A 19,808-nucleotide genomic window follows, 5' to 3' on the forward strand; every position below is an offset into this window, starting at 1 on the left:
GTGAAAAGTTTTTAGCATCTTTCCAATCGCGTTGTGTGACTTTAACCCGGAATATTAATTGGAAATTCTATGGGGAAGTTTTTTTCTGTGAGGGGGGTTGTTCAAATAGAATTTTCCGTGATCGAATATGGAGAAAAGGGAGAAAATTATGGGGTATTTGTATGGAAATTATTCGCAATATGGAGAAACTTTTGCACTGCTTTTGTATGCGCGATGAGATTTATGAGAGGGTATATGGAGATTCCGGGTAAAAGTTCCACATTTGAGTGGAATTTTTTTCTATAAAATAATTATGAAAATTCATAATTTACCTGTATGTAGGAGAAATTTTGTTAGATATATGACTCTATGGGGGGAGAATATATGTATGTAGGTATACCCACAAAACGCCAAAACGCCAAAAGTTTGAAAGTTTCTTCTTCATGTGAGCGTGGGAAAATATTTAAACCCAACTGAGATTTTTTTTTTGAACAGAGAGAGCTTTTTGTGTTTTTTTCTTACCTACTCATTAAATATTTATGATTTTTTAAATCATTTTTTGGAAGTTTGCAGGAGCTTTGAAAAAAATCAAATAAAAGCTCACCAGAGAATCCTTTTACATCAGCAGGCAGTGGTGTGCAAGATAAACCCCTAGAGTGTTGCAATTAAAAGCACCCCCAGAAGTCAGTTTGGGTTTATTGTTCACAAATGCACCGAATGTGGGGTCACAGATGGTTAATTCTATGCATAGTTCTGCACATAGAATGAATTTGTTCTTTGACCATTCTGGTTAGAATGTACCCCCAACAAGCTTCATGTGGGGACACCACATATGCAGCAGCAGGGAGTGAGCTATCAAAGTTCATTGTATAGACGATAAAGTAAGTGCAAATGAATTTTTGGGAAAAATTATTGAACCTCGGGCCAGCAAGGAGAGAATTTCAGTACTCATAAATCACATTGGGGCGAGTTATTGTTCATGAAACGAAGGGAGGAAGGATATTGCAATGGGTGAGGGTGAAATTTTGACTATATATGTGTTAGTTTGGGGTAGGGGTGATCCGTATATGGGAAAGAATGGAGCTTTTTTTCGTGTGCGAGGTCTCACATGAATTTATGAGTGGATAAGCATGGATTGGAACACAGAGAACGAAGAACCCAAAGGTGCTGCGGATGGGTTTTTTCTGCCTTCACAATGCTGCGAGGAAATGGGTAAAAAAATAGCGCTAGAAGTGGGATTTTTATGTGATGTTGTTCGGTATGACATTGAATTTGAAATGCAAGCATATACGGTGTGTAGATAGCACAGGGTGGGAGCTTTTTTCTGTATGTGTGGGAGGACCGCTATATAGAAAAAAGGGAGGACAAAAAGGAACTCAGTTCTCTCCCCAATTTGTTTTATGTGTTTTGTCGGAGTGCGCACCAAGGGATTCCCACTGTTTTCCCCGCATTATTCTTTCTCATATTTCTCTTGTTTCGATCCTCTCGTGTCGAGTGCTTTTGTTTATTATTCCTCTTTAGCATATTCCTTGATTTTACCTCTCCCACCTCCCACCACAGCAGCACCCTCTAACACACCTCACGCAGCTGCTCGAGACACCCAATGAGTAATAATGTTGTTAAAGCACTTGCTATATATATTGTGCTTTCTTTCCCACCCCCACCCATCGCACTCAAATGAGCTTTTCTCACACCACATACCCCTTCAAGATCGCTCACATTTCTTTTGCCTCATTTTCCACACACACACATGTACGTTACATATAATGATGAAATGTCGAATCTGAAGGAAGAAAAACCATCCAAGTGGATGACGATGGAATTTTGAGGGAAGGGGGGTGGTAGTGGTGTACACCATGAGGAAGAAAATCAGTAAAAATGACGAAAGCGTTTGATGATATGGAGTCTCTCGCAAAGCTTTCAAGGTTGCCCATTTCACGTGATTCTTTCCCATCCGGTGAGCCAGTAAACATCTCTTCCATTCCATCTTGCTCAATGTGGGGCTTATCATTCATCTTAAATTGTGTGTATAACATAATAATCTTCTTCCCTACAAGGGCATTACTTATTTAACGAAATAGGCAAGTATATAGTAAATCAATCGTTAGGAAAATCATTGAATTTAAAATTAAAATTAATGATCACGCGTTAATTTTCTTCTCTTTTTGATTTAAATCGTTTTAATTTTTTCTGTTAGATCTAAATCTTTATTTTCATTATATTGATTAGAACAAGAGAGAGATTCATAAATTATACATATATCTTCAGAAAAGGAGTTTACTTGTTACTGTATGAAAAAATTGGATAGTAAAAGGTCAAGAATGAATAAGAAGTTGCGAAAGTTCTCAAAACGAATTCCATTTTTCTACTGCAAAAATTAATAAAATAAAAATACCCATGAAAAAATTGTCGAGAAAAGGTGAAAGCTCTAGTTTTGGGCTAATGGTTTGCCCCTTTGAGAGCTCTCGATCTTCCTGAAGAGTCCACTCAATGGGGGTATTTCTTTTCAGTCAGGCAGTGTGTGGGGGGTGAATGTGGAAATGAGGTGAGTCGTGAAAGGTTGCCCGTAACACGAAATAAAGAACAAAACATTCAACTGACCATTGTGTATATTGGAGCACATTTATACGTGAGGAATTCCCTAAAATGCTCTTCTACATTATTCTGTTCCCCCGATTCACCTCTCACCCCTCCTAGGGGTGTGGGGGTGGATTGCTTCGAAAGGAAAAGTCTTTCTAATAATCCAGCATGTCAATATACCGGCTATAGTACATGGTGATTGAGTGAGTTTAGGGGCAAAAGTGTGGTGTGGTTTTTCCTTCCACCCACCCACACGCCCATCCATTCTCCCCAACTCATGGTTGAAGACGTCTGGTGGCCAAGAATGTGCCTGCTGAGAACTAACAATACATATATGTAGTGTTTATTTTTTCCCGCCCAACCCCACTCATTTATATTCCCTTTCTGTCCACTACGTTGCTTCTGGCGCCAATTGCGCATTTTTCCTAGGTTCGTCCAGGAGTTCTGTTCCCTTTTGCAGTGTTGTAGAAAAAGATGGGACAGAGAGAATTTAGACAGCTTATTGGGGACTTTTTCTTGGAAGAATAAAGATGTTTTATTTTATTTTTTTTCACTTAATTCCCCTTGCTTTTTCTCTGGTTCATGTGAAACTTTAATAGTTTTGTAAAATTCCTCAAATACTTTCGCGAAATGTTTATTTTAAATTTGTGCTATAAATTCCTTCTAAGGGGGAATAGTTTATTTGCCTGCAGGATGGTTTTGCATTCAATACTTCGTGTCCACATCTATAACTAAGGCGATTACATGAGGCACGTGGCAGTGTTCTTATGTATACGTAAATCTCTAAATGGAAGAGATTGGTCACGATTCCTTCGTACGAGGAATTTTTCTTCTGTGGTTACTGCAAAAAGAGCTCAACTTAGCATCTCTCCTTAAAGAGTTATTTTTTTTATTCATGAAATATCTGCCTAATTCCTTCTTTGGGGAGACAAGAAAAAATTCCCCCCGCGGGCTGTGAAATTCTTCAATGACATGGTCATTCACATTTTCTGAAATACCCAAAATGAGGAGCTTTTTGTTTGCTTTGCATAGCCCTTGCTTAAAGTATATGACCCACTCTGTTGACGACAAGTTAAACTTTCTCTTCGTGTCACAGACAGAGAGTCACGCGAAAAGGCTCATTTTGTACATAATTTTCATTTATTTAGGATTTTCCCGCCCTCACACCCCCGCGTGCCTCAATTTTCCCAACCCCAAAACAATTCATCTTTTTCCACCAAACGATTAATGTTTTTGTGTATTGAAATACATTACATTGTTCCCTCTCGCAGAGCTTGGTGGCATTTTTAGGGGTTCCATTTTGGAGATTCTAAATAATTAACATTATTATGTATGTTTACATAGCTTTTGAACAAAGCATGAATTTTCATTTTCTATGTTCTCAAATAAATGGGATAATTTGCATGAATAACTTTAAGCTCATATCGATCATATTGAACCACAAGTTTTTTCTTTGAATGTTGTAAGTTTTACTTCGCCTGGGGGCGCTTAAAATTGTGTCGAAAGCTTTGAAGAATGATTCAATTTTTATTTAAATTTTTTTTACAAACCCTGTCTTTTACAGATGACGTCAAAAAATGTACTTTTTCGCTGTTTTTCTTACAAATTCTTTGCATAATTTCAAAGCTTTCAAAGTATTTTTATTCCTTTTTCTCTTTCTCAAAATTACATTCCAAATGGACGCTGGTGTGGCATGGAGAATGTGCAGAAAGCACCCACTTATTTGCATTTTATTGATTTTCATATAGCAATTTTTTCTTTCAATTTTCCTTTCTCTATAAGAGACAAAGCACCACCACCCCCATCGTTTTATTAAAGACAACTTTCTGTGTGAGAGAGAGAAGGAGCTTTTGGGGAAATAATACATAAATGTATGTACCAGCATAGGGTAGAAAGTTTTATTGATTTATCCCAACAAACTTAATCCACTGTAATCGCCTCTTATCCTACTTGTCTCTATTTTGTCCTCATCCTTCTTAGTGCAAGACCTCACTGCCTCTCCTGCTCCTTCTTTTCCTATGCGCTAATCCACCCCTTTTCATTTAATGAAACTTTTAATTGGCATCACGTCAGAAAAATCTCTTTCTGCACTTTTAAGTACAATTTTCTCTCATTATTTTTTTGTTCCAAATGACTTTTTTTTTTCAAAGAATAATTTGCATAAACGAAAAATAAATCGTATTTTCCATTAAAGATGAAAAAAAAATTGAGGGACAAAATTCATTGTGGGTGGGGGTGTTTGGGAAATCGATTAAAATTGTTTGCAAGAACGCTGTGTGTGAGGAATTATTGTGTTTGAGAGGTGTGAAAGGTAATTTCAAGTGACACCACAATTTTGTACAATTTTGTAGGTGGAGGAAAACTCACTTTTCCTCCCCCTCCCATCCACCCCTTCGCCACATAGCTGAAATACTTTATTAACATCCACGGAGACAAGAAAAATCCACTCCGCGCGCGCCTTTCCCACCGACTGTGTGGCTGCCCACAAAAGAAGAAAAGTTATTTTACCGGAAGAGTGATTTTGATTTATTGCTCTGTTGTCAATTTCCCGCTCTGCACATAATGCTCGCCATCTCTATAGACGTCCTCATTGATTTATTTGCCAAGAATCCACCCCAACTCCCCATATTATACCATATACCTGGTGTTAGTCTCTCACCCTTCTTCATACCTCATTCTTCGGGTATTCGCATACACCCCCAACAACCACCCACCCCTCCCCAACCCTTGGCAGTTTATCTTGAAGTCCAATAGAGAGAAGAGAAATTAAAAGCATCTACCCACAAATGGGGTCACCACCAAAAAGTATTTGCACAGGTAGATCTACCCGCAAAAATTTTTGCGTGACGGATTAATGTAAAAGTTTTTTTTTCTAAATTCACCCCCACAGAGTATTTTTTTAGGCTTTGTGGAGGTTTTTTTGTTTGAGAACTTTTGTGGTTTTCTTTATCATTGAATAAATTGTAGGTATTCTATTTTTTAGAGAATTTAAAATATTTTTCTGCTGCCGAGTTGGATTGCTAAAAAAAAATGTACTGGTAAGCTGACCAAGCTTACGAGAGCTGTGTTTCTTTCAGTGTACCAATTTTGTGAGAGCAAACTGGATTGCGAATTAATTTAAATACGCGCAAAGTCGGGAAAAGTAGAAAAGTCATACGCTAATAAATCTTTAGAAGGCCATATCTCGAGAACGGATCCATTGATTTTCATAAATTTTTTTTTGTTTGAAAGGTCTTGAAGTCAGCTATAACATATCGAAAAATGAAAAAAAATTATGTCGCCATTTTGGAAAAATTCGAGTTCGAAATTTTCGAAAACTTTGTTTTTGACTTTAGCGCCTCTTGCGGTCATTTCTCGAACTTGCAATGTTCTAGACATTTGTAGGGTTTCTCGAAACCTTTCATTTGCGCTTGAGTTGATCAAGATTGGACTTGTAGAACCCGAGATATGACATGCCAACTTTGGAAGGCTATATCTCGAGAACGGATCCATAGATTTTCTTCATTTTTGGCATGAAGCTAGATAATATGGTCAGCTACAACATATCAAAAAATGAAAAAAAATTATGTCGTCGTTTTCGAGATATTTATCGAAAACTCATCGAAAATTTTGTTTTTGATTTTTGGCCCCCTAGCGGTCACTTTTGAAACTTCGGATGTTCTAAAGAGTTGTAGGGTTTGTTGAGATCTTTCATTTGACCCCGGGTTGATCAAAATCGGTCAAGCCGTTTTCGAGTTATGGTCGATTTTCGATGAAAAATTGTGGCGGCCATATTGACTAAACGGCTTGACCGATTTTCGTAAATGAGGTATCGTTGGAAAGCTCTTGATGGCCCTTACAACATATCAAAATTTCAGCCCTCTAGCTATAATAGCGGCTGAGATATGGCGAAAACAAAATTTTAAGGTTATTCAAAATGGCGGACGGGGGGGTGGGGGGGTGGATTTGACCTCATAATCGGACGTCTTCCAGTCGATATTTAAACTTTGCCGTTTACCGCAAGTCTCTATCTACTACCGTTCTCTTGCAATTTATGGTTGAACTACGGAAGGACGGCCGGCCGGACGGCCGGAAAGTTTTTTTTTGGCACATACGTTTTTTGGAATGTGGGGACCCTAATTCGTGCTCATCCCAAGTTTGAGCCCGATCTGACGACTTTCGATTTTGCTCGGTACACAAAAGCTGTATCTGAAAGAAACACAGCTAAAACTTCTTCAAATATTTCAGTTAAAATTTGAATTTAATAGGACTTTACTATTTGATCAAGGAATCATAAAACACCCAAAAATCCCACAAAAAACATCCCCTTCAGAGGGGTGTGTTGTGAAATGTGAGAAAGCGTGAAGAAAGAAAGATGCGGAGAGAAATAAATAATTGTGGTGTTCACATTGAATTTCTTGAGATGTGGAATTTTGGAAAAGCTTTTGGGCCTCTCTCGGACGGCTCATTTATCAACGAAATAACGTTCATTTGCTCCGGGATATTGTTTTCCTTTTGCTCTCTCCTCGAACCTTAATCGTCTCATTACCCGCTCAACCCCTGTACCCGTCCTCCCCCCTCTGGGGAGCCTTCCTTTTCCCTACAGAGCACACAGCATTGTCCCACCACATCTTTTACCCTCCCCCACACCGCAAGGTTTACCTCCTGTGTGGCTTTTTGGTCTCTCTCTCATCTAAATCACGCATCACACACAAAGTTCAATCCATGTAACGATGTTTGCGACACATTTTCCAGCATTTTGCTCCAAAAATTCTTTATTCGTGTGGGAAGTTACCTTTGACCTTAGTTAATTTTGTTTAATTTCGCAAATATTTATTTGTTGACTCGCCTTCCCTCATCCATCGTATATTTATCTTATTTATTCTTTTGTACTTAAAAGGTAGTCAAATAGAACATAAAATTATTATTCTTGGAATTATTCGTTTTTTTTTCTTTATAAAATTGTCGAAAATCTTAACGAAAATTTGAACTTTATTCTTTGATTTATGTATTATTTAAGGGTCATATTCAGCGTAAAAAATCTTTTACCTTTATTTTATGAACTTTTATCGTAAAATTCGTCAAAAGAATCTTTTATAAAACAAAAATATACGCAAAATACATAATAATTTTTTTTAAATCTTTTATCAGTAGGTATGGGTAAAACCTTTGAAATGGTCATTACGAATTATTCCACAAAATTGTGATGAATTGATGGGCAGAATTAATTTTTTTTATTTAATAAACAAATTATTTAGTTATTAATCAGCAAAAACTATGATTTTGCCTTCATGATTTTAATTTGAGATCAATTACTGTCAGATTCATATAATTTTTCACATCATCAAATGGCATAAAATAGTTTAAAACGGTCATAGAAGGACCTCCAAACTCACTTTTATCATAAAAGAGATAAAAGAAAAAACTCCATAAAAACTTTTACCCTGAATACCAATTCTATTTTATTTTTTTATTTTTGGAGACTTTATAAAAGGTTGCAGACTAGTTTTTTTTTATTTGAATACCAAAATTCTTTTATCTCTTACGCTGAATACCAAAATGACCTTTTATCATAAAAATAAAAGTATTTTTTACGCCGAATATGGCCCTAAATAATAAAATAAAAACTAAATGAAATAATCAGAATTTATCAAAACATCGCTTGAGAACGTTGAGAACGTTAAAAGTAATGAATTTGGGTTTTTTTGCTAACTACCGCAAAAGAAAAAAGATTTCTTTCTACATTATTTCTTTAACGACGTATAAAATGTATAAAATACTTAAAACGGTTAAAAAACTTAAAATTTACTTGACATAATGTAAACATCTGTGTAAACTCGGGTTAAGCGTAACATATAAGAAAATTGCGTAAAGGTTTCTTTACGCTTTGAAGTGAATCCCCCCTAATATTCTGTCAAACTTACAACAAACTTCAAAAACTGGGCAAAAGCGTCGCGGAACAAATTCTTTTATCGTGACTTTTTCTGGCCAAGAAAGTGAAAAGTACATCTTGGAGCACCTATTTCACCACCCCGAGTATATCTTGAGGGATTAGTGAGTGTATTTGGATAACAGACGAACTGGGGGCACGTGAAGAAGTGCTTGAAAGCAATGGAAGAAATTCGCACAAACATCGATAAGATTTTTGATCAGCTCCTGATGGACACTCCAACCATTCCTGTGCCCAAAAAGTTGAGTTTTGACTGCCTCGGTGATTCCTTCGAGGAGAAATGTAAGTCATAGTGGGGCCAAGAGAGCACCCAAAGGGGGAATTTGAGGTGATTACAATTGTGAGGTTATGTTTTCTTGCAGATCCGGCAAAGAGAAAAATCCCATCGAGAGATTCCCTCTCGGAGAAGAATTGTGAGAAGAGACGTCGCGATGAGTCCCCCAATTCGAGTGTTGGTAGTGCTAACAATTCCATCGCAGCAGCTCCATCGAGCCCGTGGGAGATGAAAATGCTGAAGGCGGATTTGATGGTGGCAAAAGCAAATATAACGCAGCTTCAGGGTGAAGTGGAGCACCAGCATCTCATCCGGAAGAACATGGAGAAAGACTACACGTCCAAAATTGATGGGCTTAAGGATCAAGTGGGGTATTTTAAGCGTAAATGCCATGAAGTTGAGAAGCACTTGGCGGATTTGCGGAAGAGGGAGGCAATTGCCAAGGAAGATCTCGTGCAGTGCAGAAATGAAAAGAAGTACGAGAGAATAAAGCATGAGGAGATTGTTCATTCGCTACAGAGGAAGCTGGCAACGGTGGAGGAGAACTTCCGGACAGCGAGTAGTGACTACAATAATGACGTGAGTGATCTCCAACGACAATTGAGTGAGGTTGTGCAGTCAATGACGGGTGTGGAGGAGGAGAATACCCGGCTATTTGCCCTCAATGAGACACTGCAGCAGAAATTGAAGCGTGTGAAGGAGCTCGAAGCGTCTCTCGAGGAGGAGAAGCAGAAGAATGAAGCGGCCGCGAGGAGAATAAAGGAACTTGAATTTGAGGTCAGTGGCTATGGGGAATGGAAAGAGGTGTCTACGTCAGCGATGGCACGACTTTCAAAGCAGGTGGATCTTGAGAAGGAGAATGAGCGCCTCAGGACACATGGGAAGAGTCTCTACGATGCCGTGGGGAATAAATTGTTGCTTGAGGAGCAAGTCATCAATCTCAAGAGTCGCCTTGAGAAGAGTGAGAAGAATAACGTTGATGCGATTGATTTGAAAATCCAAATGACGGAACTTGAAAAGGAGCTGAATCAGTGGAAGGCAATTGCTGTGGATCACTGCGCACCGAATTCTCCGGCCACGCCACAGAATCTACGGCAGAAAATTGAGGAGATCCTCCACAAGGATGTGGTGCTTGTGAGTGAGAGAAATAAGAGTAACACAGAGCGGAAGAGTCTGGAGGTACAGAGTCACGATTTGCGTACACAGAATGAGTCATTGCTGAAGATTAATGCGGAGCTTCAGAATTCCGTGAAGAATCGTCAGGGAATTTGTCAGCGTTTGCAGAAGAGAATGCTCCTGTTGGCCAAGGAGCGTGACTGCTATAAACAATTGATTGAGAACTATGAGAAGGATTTGACTATTTCCGGGCCCCAGGGAGCCGTGGGTGCAACACCGGAGAATCAGCTGAGATTGCGCGTGGATATGCTGGAGAAAACACTTGCGGGCTACAAAGAGATGTGCACAAATCTCGAGAAGGATCTCAATGCGGCCAAAGGAAACCCCGAGGCGGGTGGGACGACGTACGAGCACCTCCGGAAGGAATTAACCGAAGCACAAATGGACAATGAACGCCTCCGGAGGCGCAAGGATGAGTTGGAGCTGGAATTGGAGCATCGTTGCCTCAAGGGGGATTTCAATGCGGATAAACTCAAAGTTGTTCACATGTCCGTGAATCCCGCAGCCACGGCATATGAGAATCATCTGCAGGAAGTGGAGAAACTTCAGGCGGAAATTGAGCGGCTGAAGAGGAAAATCCGGAAGCTTGAGGAGGATCACGACACAATGACAATGCGTCTCAATGAATCCAACAACATTACGATGAATATGAAGGAGCTGAACACACTGCGCAGTCAAGTGGCCAGCCTCGAGTCAAAGAATCAACATCTAAAGGATGTCTCCAAGTCCTCTCATCAGGAATTCCGGGAAGTTGTCTACATGCTCCTTGGCTATCGTATTGATCGCACAGGCAATACGAATTATCGCATCTCCAGTATGTACGCGGAGAATGAGGGGGATTATCTGAATTTTCGCTTCAACGACGGCGTACTGGATATGTTGGAGACGGAATACTCCATTTCCCTGCAGGATATGATGAGAACGCATTTAGGGGCACAAAATTCCCTCCCAGCCTTTCTCAGTGCCCTCACATTGGATCTCATCAGTCGAACTACTGTTGCAGTCTAAGCGCAAAAAGCTCCATCCAAACCACCTTCCCCACCATCTCCTCAAATTGATTATTCCCTCCTATTAGCATTCATCTTCCACTTACCCCATCGTACACAGAGATGATGATTCCAACAACGCAGAGAGAGACTGCAGAATGTAATATAATTTGAATTACACGATCAAATCACTTTAACAACAACAAAAAGTTTTTCTTTCAGCACCAAAAAAAAAAAAAGAATACAAACACTTTGCCGGATGGTTCGTGTGGGGGGGAATTTTCTTGCAATTATCGCATCCACTTGGGCTTTGATTTTGTGTTTGTGCTTCCGGAGCCTTAACAAACTGCGCGCACTTTATCACATTCGACAGCGAACTACGTCGGGAATGATCGCACGATCAGCGCGCGGGGAAATCGCGCACAAGAGAAGAGGACCGAAAAGGGGGTGCTGTTGCCTCTTCCGAGGGAACAACGCGGGCAATTTGGTGGAATTCTCAATTAGAGGTAATGTATATAGACACACTCACCAAAATAAAAGTAACCGATAAAGAGACTCGAGTTTAGATAGAGCGCAAATAAAAACTTAATTCGCAAAGCTTCTTTTTAGTTTCTGAATGTTGCTCTTGAATCTTATCACGTCTCTTTTGGTTTGACTGGGATTTATTAATGGGTCTGTGGGTCTTTTGCCTTTTTTTTGTCGTCTCTTCATTTTACATGAATCATAACTTGGTGAAATTGAGGAGAGAAAAATAATATGAAACGATCTCACTCAGCAGTGTTGCATGAATTTATCTTTATAAAATAAGCATAAGAAGTAATTTTATGCTCAAAAAATCAAATCCTTTAGGATGAAAATTAATTCTTCGCATAAAAAGTAGGAATTTTATCTAAACTAAAATCTATACAGATTTCTCTTTCAGAAGCATTCTTTGTAATTAATAAAATTCGCTCTCAATTTGTTTATTCAAAATTTAAAAGAATTTTCAAGAAAAACTCTGTTTTGTGCGCAATGAGGTAGTTCGAGGAAAATTGTAAGACATGAGGTATTTATTTTCGCTCACTGGAGACAATCAAAAAATCTTATGACTGGACTTAACACAGTTTAATTTATCGCGGACGTGAGGGCAAAAAAAAGAAGAAAAATATGAATTGATTGTGAAAAGAAAATGATTGATTTACATCGCGCGCTGTGTCTTTGTGGGGGGATCTTATTTATTGGACAGGAGTGGGATTATGAATGGAATTCAAGTCACACGCTCCGTGACGGATAGCGCAAAAATGGGGCCTTTATCGTGGCACAGAAGGTACACAGAACGTATCTCATTCGCTTTAATGTTTTATTGAAACACAACTCGAGTGCAATTGAGGCAAATTGAGCTGTGTGAGATCTTTTCGTTTCTTTTGGTGATCAAGTCCAGACGGGAGCGGTGGGATGACCGCACATTGCCGCAATCACGTGCAGAGCTGTCGTGCGGCCGTTCGTGCAGAGAAGCGTGGCTTGAAAAGCTTGAAGCCTTCCTGGGAATTTCTTGCTCAATTTTCCTTAAATTCCTTATTATAGACACAAGACGTATTCTTTTTAAATATTGTAGGCCCTGAGGAAGGACTCATAAATAGTTCGAAACGTCGGTTATAAATAAAAATTAACTGCCAGTTTCTAAATGAAAATCCGTTATTTTTCATTTTTACTAAAAAACGGTCAAATTTTGTAAATTTGAATGCAAATTTAAAGAAAAAATCTTATAAAAAGATTAATTATGATATTAATTTTGTAAAATAATATCAAAATGTAAAAGTTTTTGCAAATAAAACACCGTTATATTCAATTTAAAAACATATTAATTACGAGAATTTCGTTCAAAAGTCAATTGACACGGCTAAGAACGGTCACAATTCATGTCCTTAGGATTGCATTTTTATCAATATTATCCGAGTTATCCCAAAAAGCGGCATGCAACATAACCTCAAATAATTCTCATAATCACAACAACTAAAGAAAATAAAGGAAAATTACTTTATTTAAGCAAAATGGTAAGTTTTTAAATTAATAAGCTTATTTATGAGATTGTTTTAAAGTTCTTTTCATAGAGAAGCAAAAGAACAATCAAATTGTTTTGTTAAAATCTGATTTTTGGTTGTTTGCAGTATTCCCTGCTGCATCGGGAAGAGAATGCCCATGATGTTAGTATCTGGTCGTGTGCCTGGGGAAGGACGAAAACCCCATCAAATCGTACGACAGAAGATGAGAATAGTCGAGATTCCACTGCAAGTGATGCTGGTGGAGAGAATTTTACGGATTTCATCGTAACGGGGGGATTGGATGATATTGTCAAAGTATGGGATATCACAGACAATCGCCTACGACTCCGCCACCAAATGACTGGTCATTCCCTGGGTGTTGTTTCTGTTGCCGTGAGCTCTGATGGGAAAAGTAATTTAATGAAAAATTAATCTTTTTGTGAAAATTCTATAATTTTTCTCTGTTTTGTATTTTTCAGCTATTGTGAGTAGTTCTCTAGACTCAAGCTTGTGCTTTTGGAATTCTGAGACTGGTCAACTTCTCAATCAAGCTGCATTGGGACCTGTAGATTTGTGGACAGTTGCCTTCTCACCGTGCGATAAATATGTCATTTCGGGATCTCATGATGGGAAAATTTCACTTTATAACGTTGAAACGGGAAAATCCGAGCAAGTTCTTGATCCACAAAATGGAAAATTCACTCTCAGCATAGCATATGTAAGTCTCCACAGAAAGAATCTTTTGTCTCTTTGAATTAATGTTTTTTTTATGCTACACCAGAGTCCGGATGGAAAGTACATTGCAAGTGGAGCAATTGATGGGATTATTAACATATTCGACGTAGCTGCTGGGAAAGTGGCTCAAACCCTTGAAGGACATGCCATGTCTGTGCGGAGTTTGTGCTTCTCTCCAGACTCCCAAATGCTCCTTACTGCATCCGACGATGGGCATATGAAGCTGTACGATGTTGCACATTCCGATGTCGTTGGTACGCTCTCGGGTCATGCTTCGTGGGTGCTCTCAGTCGCATTTTCCGGCGACGGGAGATTCTTCACATCGAGCTCCAGCGATAAAACCGTCAAAATCTGGGAAGTCTCTAACCGCACATGCTTGCACACCTTCCGTGAGCACGCTGATCAAGTGTGGGATGTAAAATACAGTCCCGACAGCAACAGGGTGGTGTCAGTCTCTGAAGATCGTAGCATCAACATCTACGAATGCCCCAAGAATACAGTGTAGACGATTTTTTTTCTCCACAACCACGACTTTTAAGCTAAAATATATATTCTTACGGATTTTTCTTGTATTCCACTAACATTTTTACAAAAAAAATTATTACATCACTGTTCAGTGCCGCGCGGAATATCACAACACATAGCATACAACAGCAGAGCGAGCTCCTCCTTTGCTTCTTGCCATCAATCAACTCCCCGCATCATAGTCAAACGAGCAACGAACGAGCGGAGCCACCACAGTCTATGTTCTCGTTTGCCTTCAGTCACACCAATCTCATCGTGAGTTTTGGATTTATACATTTTTTTCTTCTCTGTTTGAGTTTACATTGCGCGAGTTTTAATCTTTAACACGAAATCCCTAAAGAAACCCCCATAAGGATACATTTAGCATTAGGTGCGAAGGAATTTTTACAATGAATTGAATGATTTTGTGGGTGTTGTGAAGGAAATTGTGTGATACTTTCACAGGAAATACCTCAATCATTAGCCATATGTGTGCATCATCCATTGAAAATTTAGCAAACGTAATTTATCTAAAAATACAACTTCCTTTGCAACACCCTCCTACCTCTTCTGGATACCTCTCCCTCATATATATTCTCCATTCAACATTGAGAAAAGATTCTTGTTTTTTATGTGTGTGGCATTTGCAATTTTGCGATACATTCGGTCGCGTTTTGACACACTAAAAAATACGCAATGGGTTCAATTTCATGTGATGCAATATATATTATATGTAGTGGAAGCATATTTTGTATGTTGGATGGCTAATTTATCGCTCTAGATGACTTTCTGTGTATTATATATTCGCTAAACTTCCTCAAGTTTCAATATAAGTATAGATTTGGTATATAAGCAACAGATAATGATGCGAGCAGAGATGGTGGCTTTAATACAATACACAATAATGCTCTTTGGTTTGTTGAGAGGAGGAATGGCAAAGAATATCTGAGAGAGCGAGGAGTCCGTATGAATGGTTAAAGGCAAGGCAATCTGACCAAAACGCCTGTGTGGGTTCACTGTGGCGGTGTAAAAATAGATTTCGAAGGAGAGAACATCACATAAAAGAAAAAAATCTCCAATCTTGGACTCTCCTTTTAATTCCTTCCAATCGTCCTCACAATTAAATCCCCCAAAGAGGCAGAAAAAAATACAATAAAATTGCTAAATCTTTCTGAGTTTAAAATTAAAAAAAAATTAATATTCAACCTTTTGGATTTTTGGGAGAATGTTGTGGGATAAACCAAGTGTGTATGAGGAGAACCGGGTAGAGTGGTCAGAAGCTATTAGCACCTAACACATGTGGATTCAAATTGTTTTTTTATGTAAATTACTTTTGAAAGCATTTCCCGACACAAAATGGGTATTATAGAAGAGAATAGAAGAAAATGAAGGAATGAAGAAAATTTGATCTCGTGTTCTCTATCTGCGTGATAACTATGTGTGTAGGCTGCAGACTTTTTTTCACGACATTTTAAATTGATTTTCCACAAATTCACTGCATAATGGAGATTACAAGTAAACGCCTTTAATGCATAAACGGGGAATAAGAAAAACACGTTATTTGTAATCAGCGACGTTTCGAATAATTTATATTCTTCTTCAAAATCATCAGGATCTAGGAATTATACATAAATAGTTTGTTGGATTAGCGAGATTTTTTATACACATAAAAAAAAAGAAAAACCTTTTGCAAAGGAGTCTAGTTAGCGATAGGAATTGCCCTGGACCGGGAAAACAATTTTATTCCACAGTGTTCTAATTGTATGTATACTTTGTTTATACTCAGGGCAGGTTCCATAAAGTAACATAAAATAAGAAAAAAATGAAATAAAATAAGATAAGATAAAAATATTATAATGAAGTCCTAGACTTATCTTTTATAAATTTTTTGCCCTGTTGTTTTAACCAACGTGAAATGTATGATCTTAATTTCCGGGTTTTTCGTCGGATCGGTATATTTGAGATTAAAACACCAGAGTTTTCATTCCAGAGCTTTCGGCTTTACACAAAGCCTTCTTCAGTGGCTGTGGAAAGGTTTATTTTAACATTAGACAGCCGTACAAAATTCAATGCAATTTAAGATTTATTTTTAATCAAATTCAAGTTCTTTAATCAGAAAATCTTACATATTTTCCAGGACAAGTTAGGAAAATTCAAGTCCGACTTAAGAATTTTAGGTCAGACCTAAAAAAAATTGATTTAAAACCCTAAGACTGACTTAAAAAAAACTGACTTAAAACCTTAAGACCGATTAAGTAAGTGAATTCCGCCCATTAATGCTAATATTTTGAAACATTTAAAATAAAAAGGAACAAAGAAATTGGATAATGGTCGTCAATTGTTGGGCATTTTGTAAGAAACTGCTGGCTTGGGAGCAATTGGGAGTTTCTTCTAGCGATTTTTATCCTTTTTAACTGAATAGAATCCTTTAGAGATCAAGAACAAGTTTTTGGTGAATGAAATAAAAGTAGACTGTTTTTTATTTCAAAATGGAAGTCTTAGGAACCGAGGAGATTTAATGGTAGAATATATAAATAATATAGGTACCTATCTATTTAAGCGTTATCCGCGCTTTATCGCCTTCAATTACACTCATTTATTAATTTTTGTTACATTTTCCAACTCATTATCTCGTTTACTAAATTTTTCAAAGATACTTTCAGCATTTTCTTTCATGTAAATTTTCTTCGCCATTCTTACCTACAAATTTTTCTTTAATCATCGATGTAATCCCACTTCCTTCGTCTATTCCCTCCACATTTCATAAATATTTTAAAATATTAAATTATCTATCTTTCAGTTTCTTCAAGTATTTTCTACAATTAATTGCAATTTATTTCCTTTTTAATTAATTTACTTCCGCGTCGCTAAAAAATCTCCTTTTTTTTCTTTTTATATTTTAAATTTTCTTAATCATTTTTTTTCTTCAAATTAACGTTAAATACCCAATTTCTTAGGATAAATAAAAGAGAAACCTTGACACTCATTTATACCAGGACAATATTTTGCAATATGTAAACCATGGTGGAGTGTGCCCCACATGAGTAAGAAGATGAAGAAGTTTGTAAAAGTTAAAATTAGCGCAATATTCAAGGGAATAATGTAAGATGAAAATGTTTTGAGTGAGTAGTGTGTGAGATATTTTTTGGGTTTTTGGGTTTGTGTATCATCCGCGCACATCCCAAGAGCAATTGCGCGAAAGTTCACCCAACTCCCAAGTCCACCATCTGATGGCATCCAGAACACCACACAGATCATGGGCGCATACACTCATTTTATTTCTCTCTCTCTCTCTCTGAAATTTAATTTTAGACTCATCGCACAAATATAAATTTATTTAAAACACACAACCACTCAGTTGAGCGATGGCGGGACCAATGTTGAAAACATGCTGCCGATGCCAGAGCCTCCGGACGGGTTCCATTGTTTCTGGAGTCTGTGGAATTCTCCTGGCCATTGCGTGCCTTATTGTAATGTTTGTAGCACGGGTGGAGTTCAAAACGATCGTAATTGATTGGCTACCATCGTCAGTCGTCAAGATCATCCTTGCGATCAATCTCTGCATGACAATACTCATTTCCACACTCATGATCATCGGTGTCCTCAAGAGGAATCACTACCTCATGCTGCCATGGGTGGTGCTGGGAATTGTTCTGGCTGTGGGATTGCTTGTTAGTGTTATTTACACAGCTGTAGTCTTCCTCATTGATGGTTACATTCTCGCTGGAGTTCTTTGGCTTATTTTTGGACTCCTCTCTGTCGGTAAATATCCATCATCAGCAAATTTTCCAACAGAATTTTCTTCATATCTGATTAATTTCTTTCTCTTTTGCAATCTTCTCAGTAATATATGTCTACATGTGGATGGTTGTGTACAGCTTCTTCACGGTACTCAAAGAAGAAAATGATCGTGGAAGATATTCTCAACCATATCGTCGCTGAAGTTAAATCTCTGTGCAAATTTTATTCGTTGAATAATCCCACTGACTGTATGTTTTTTAGAGCAGTTCTCCGTGTCATCGTAATAATTTATTTACCTTACCCGCCTCCCCTTCTCTCTCCCCCTTTTATCACTTCCTCAAACATCCCCTAATACCCCAAACATATATAGATAAGTTCTTGTAAAAAAAAATATTTTTTGTATAAAATGCCTTATTAGGATGAGTAATGAAAAAATAAATTATTAACTTTAGAATAAGTTAAAAAAAACGTCTTTTTTTTTACTTAATTAATGTAATTAATGCAGGTGATGCAAATTGAAAGAGACAGATTTATGAGACAAATATAAATAATTTATTACTCAGCAAAAAAATTCTCCTCAAGTCTCAGAAAAGACATATTTTTGTTTTAGATTTAATCTTATGAGATACAAATGGAAAATATGTCCTACAATTCTGTCTTTGTATATTGTGGTTTGAGCTCCTCTATCCGCTTAATGTAGTCTGTCTTCTCAAGGCATCCATCGCAATTTTCATCCCAATCACTGAGAATTTTCTTGAGATCTCGCACTTTGAGTTTCTTCAGGTCTACCGAATTTAGATCAATTTGTTTTTCTTTGAAAGAAAAAATAAGCAAAGAAGGCAAAATTAGGATGAATTTTGATGGGAAAATTTTTGATTTCTGTAAGAAATTCTTACCATAGCGGAGATCACAAATTTGGGCATCTTTCTTCTTTAGTTTTTCACAAATTTTATCTGCTGGCATCGACCAACTCAGTGGTTTTGATAATTCACCAAGAATACCAGTTGCAGATTCCTCCAAGCCTCCCAGGTAGTAACACTGTTAGAGAAAAATTATAATTTTTTTTAATTATAAATTTTTGGGGATGTTACAATCAATTGTCAAACAATCTTATAAAGAATTAATTAATTTAAAAAAAAATCCTTACAAATCTTTGCTCCTTGTTTTTCTGCCCTTTGCAGAATTCTTTGAATTTTTCCTCAATTTTCTTTGTATCCTTCTTCAGATCATCCGTCAGGGTATCCGCGAATCTTTGAACAGTTTTAACACAAACTGCAAGAAAGATAAAAGAGATTTTTTAAAGTTTATATTCCACGTCTTCTAAAAAAGAATTTAATTGTAGATAAAATACCTTCACACTCATCTTCCTTGAGTGCCAACGAGGTTGTGCAGGCCAGGGAAAAGAACACCACGTATAACATACAAGTCTTCATGCTTCTAAATTATTTTATTGGAACCTAATATTAAAAAAAAAGGAAAAATCTTTTTTTTATTTATCGGTTGATGAGCATAGGTTATGGTTGAAATAATTAAATAATTTTTATTAAATACATACCTTGTGTAATATACAAATGGGGAGAATCAATCAAAAGGTGTAAAACTATCACTCTTCTTCTATTCACTGGGCTTCTTTTACAATAAATAAAGGGAATTTCACAAAAATTTCCAGAAATTGTTGCTGCTGACACCGGGAACAACTTGGCTCATTCTGATTGGTTGATACGTCTTCATTACCCACTAAAGAATTTTCTTGGAAACTCTGACGATATTTTGTAGACTGCGGAACATAAAGTGATTATATAGGGCAAACTGAGGCATCAGTTTTCCGAAAACTACGAAGAAGAAAAATTATGTTGTTTATGATTTATGCTTTTTAGAATAGC

The 19,808-nt window shown here is 37.5% G+C and overlaps 5 protein-coding genes and 1 long non-coding RNA gene across 7 annotated transcripts in view; 3 read left to right on the forward strand and 3 right to left on the reverse strand.

Moving 5' to 3' along the window:
• The window catches only part of LOC129792233 (uncharacterized), a 37,717-nt gene extending 26,365 nt beyond the window's left edge, over window positions 1–11,352 (reverse strand). Inside the window, exon 1 of the mRNA XM_055831092.1 lies at window positions 11,032–11,352. The gene's annotated coding sequence lies outside the window, so the exon portion shown is untranslated. The remainder of the gene's footprint in view (window positions 1–11,031) is intronic.
• LOC129792234 (mitotic spindle assembly checkpoint protein MAD1-like) lies at window positions 8,444–11,133 on the forward strand. The gene is made up of 2 exons (XM_055831095.1): window positions 8,444–8,770; window positions 8,851–11,133. Exons 1-2 carry the CDS (start codon window positions 8,650–8,652, stop codon window positions 10,944–10,946), a joined length of 2,217 nt encoding a protein of 738 aa, XP_055687070.1. The 5' UTR covers window positions 8,444–8,649; the 3' UTR covers window positions 10,947–11,133.
• Window positions 11,353–12,866: 1,514 nt separating the features above from the next.
• LOC129792238 (SKI8 subunit of superkiller complex protein) lies at window positions 12,867–14,252 on the forward strand. The gene is made up of 4 exons (XM_055831105.1): window positions 12,867–12,957; window positions 13,072–13,357; window positions 13,425–13,663; window positions 13,727–14,252. The coding sequence occupies exons 1-4, from the start codon at window positions 12,955–12,957 to the stop codon at window positions 14,183–14,185; spliced, it is 987 nt and encodes a 328-aa protein (XP_055687080.1). The 5' UTR covers window positions 12,867–12,954; the 3' UTR covers window positions 14,186–14,252.
• On the reverse strand, window positions 13,380–14,352 carry LOC129792241 (uncharacterized). The gene is made up of 2 exons (XR_008750791.1): window positions 14,239–14,352; window positions 13,380–14,157 (listed from the first exon to the last, which is right to left on the reverse strand). It is a non-coding gene; the product is annotated as an uncharacterized LOC129792241 (long non-coding RNA).
• Window positions 14,353–14,367: 15 nt separating this feature from the next.
• Window positions 14,368–18,393, forward strand: LOC129792240 (uncharacterized). Of its 2 annotated transcripts, none has more exons than XM_055831109.1 (3): window positions 14,368–14,460; window positions 17,497–17,946; window positions 18,029–18,393. In XM_055831109.1, the coding sequence occupies exons 2-3, from the start codon at window positions 17,550–17,552 to the stop codon at window positions 18,124–18,126; spliced, it is 495 nt and encodes a 164-aa protein (XP_055687084.1). In that variant the 5' UTR covers window positions 14,368–14,460; window positions 17,497–17,549; the 3' UTR covers window positions 18,127–18,393. The 2 variants fall into 2 exon arrangements, with proteins under 2 accessions (XP_055687084.1, XP_055687083.1); XM_055831108.1 differs by having other exon boundaries at window positions 14,447–14,575.
• Window positions 18,394–18,454: 61 nt separating this feature from the next.
• On the reverse strand, window positions 18,455–19,752 carry LOC129792239 (mesencephalic astrocyte-derived neurotrophic factor homolog). Its single transcript, XM_055831107.1, has 5 exons — window positions 19,481–19,752; window positions 19,277–19,382; window positions 19,073–19,197; window positions 18,822–18,963; window positions 18,455–18,737 (listed from the first exon to the last, which is right to left on the reverse strand). The coding sequence occupies exons 2-5, from the start codon at window positions 19,356–19,358 to the stop codon at window positions 18,571–18,573; spliced, it is 516 nt and encodes a 171-aa protein (XP_055687082.1). The 5' UTR covers window positions 19,359–19,382; window positions 19,481–19,752; the 3' UTR covers window positions 18,455–18,570.
• Window positions 19,753–19,808: the final 56 nt, after the last annotated feature.

The sequence above is a fragment of the Lutzomyia longipalpis genome, chromosome 3 (genome assembly GCF_024334085.1).
Source record: "Lutzomyia longipalpis isolate SR_M1_2022 chromosome 3, ASM2433408v1".
Taxonomy (NCBI): Eukaryota; Metazoa; Arthropoda; class Insecta; order Diptera; family Psychodidae; genus Lutzomyia; species Lutzomyia longipalpis.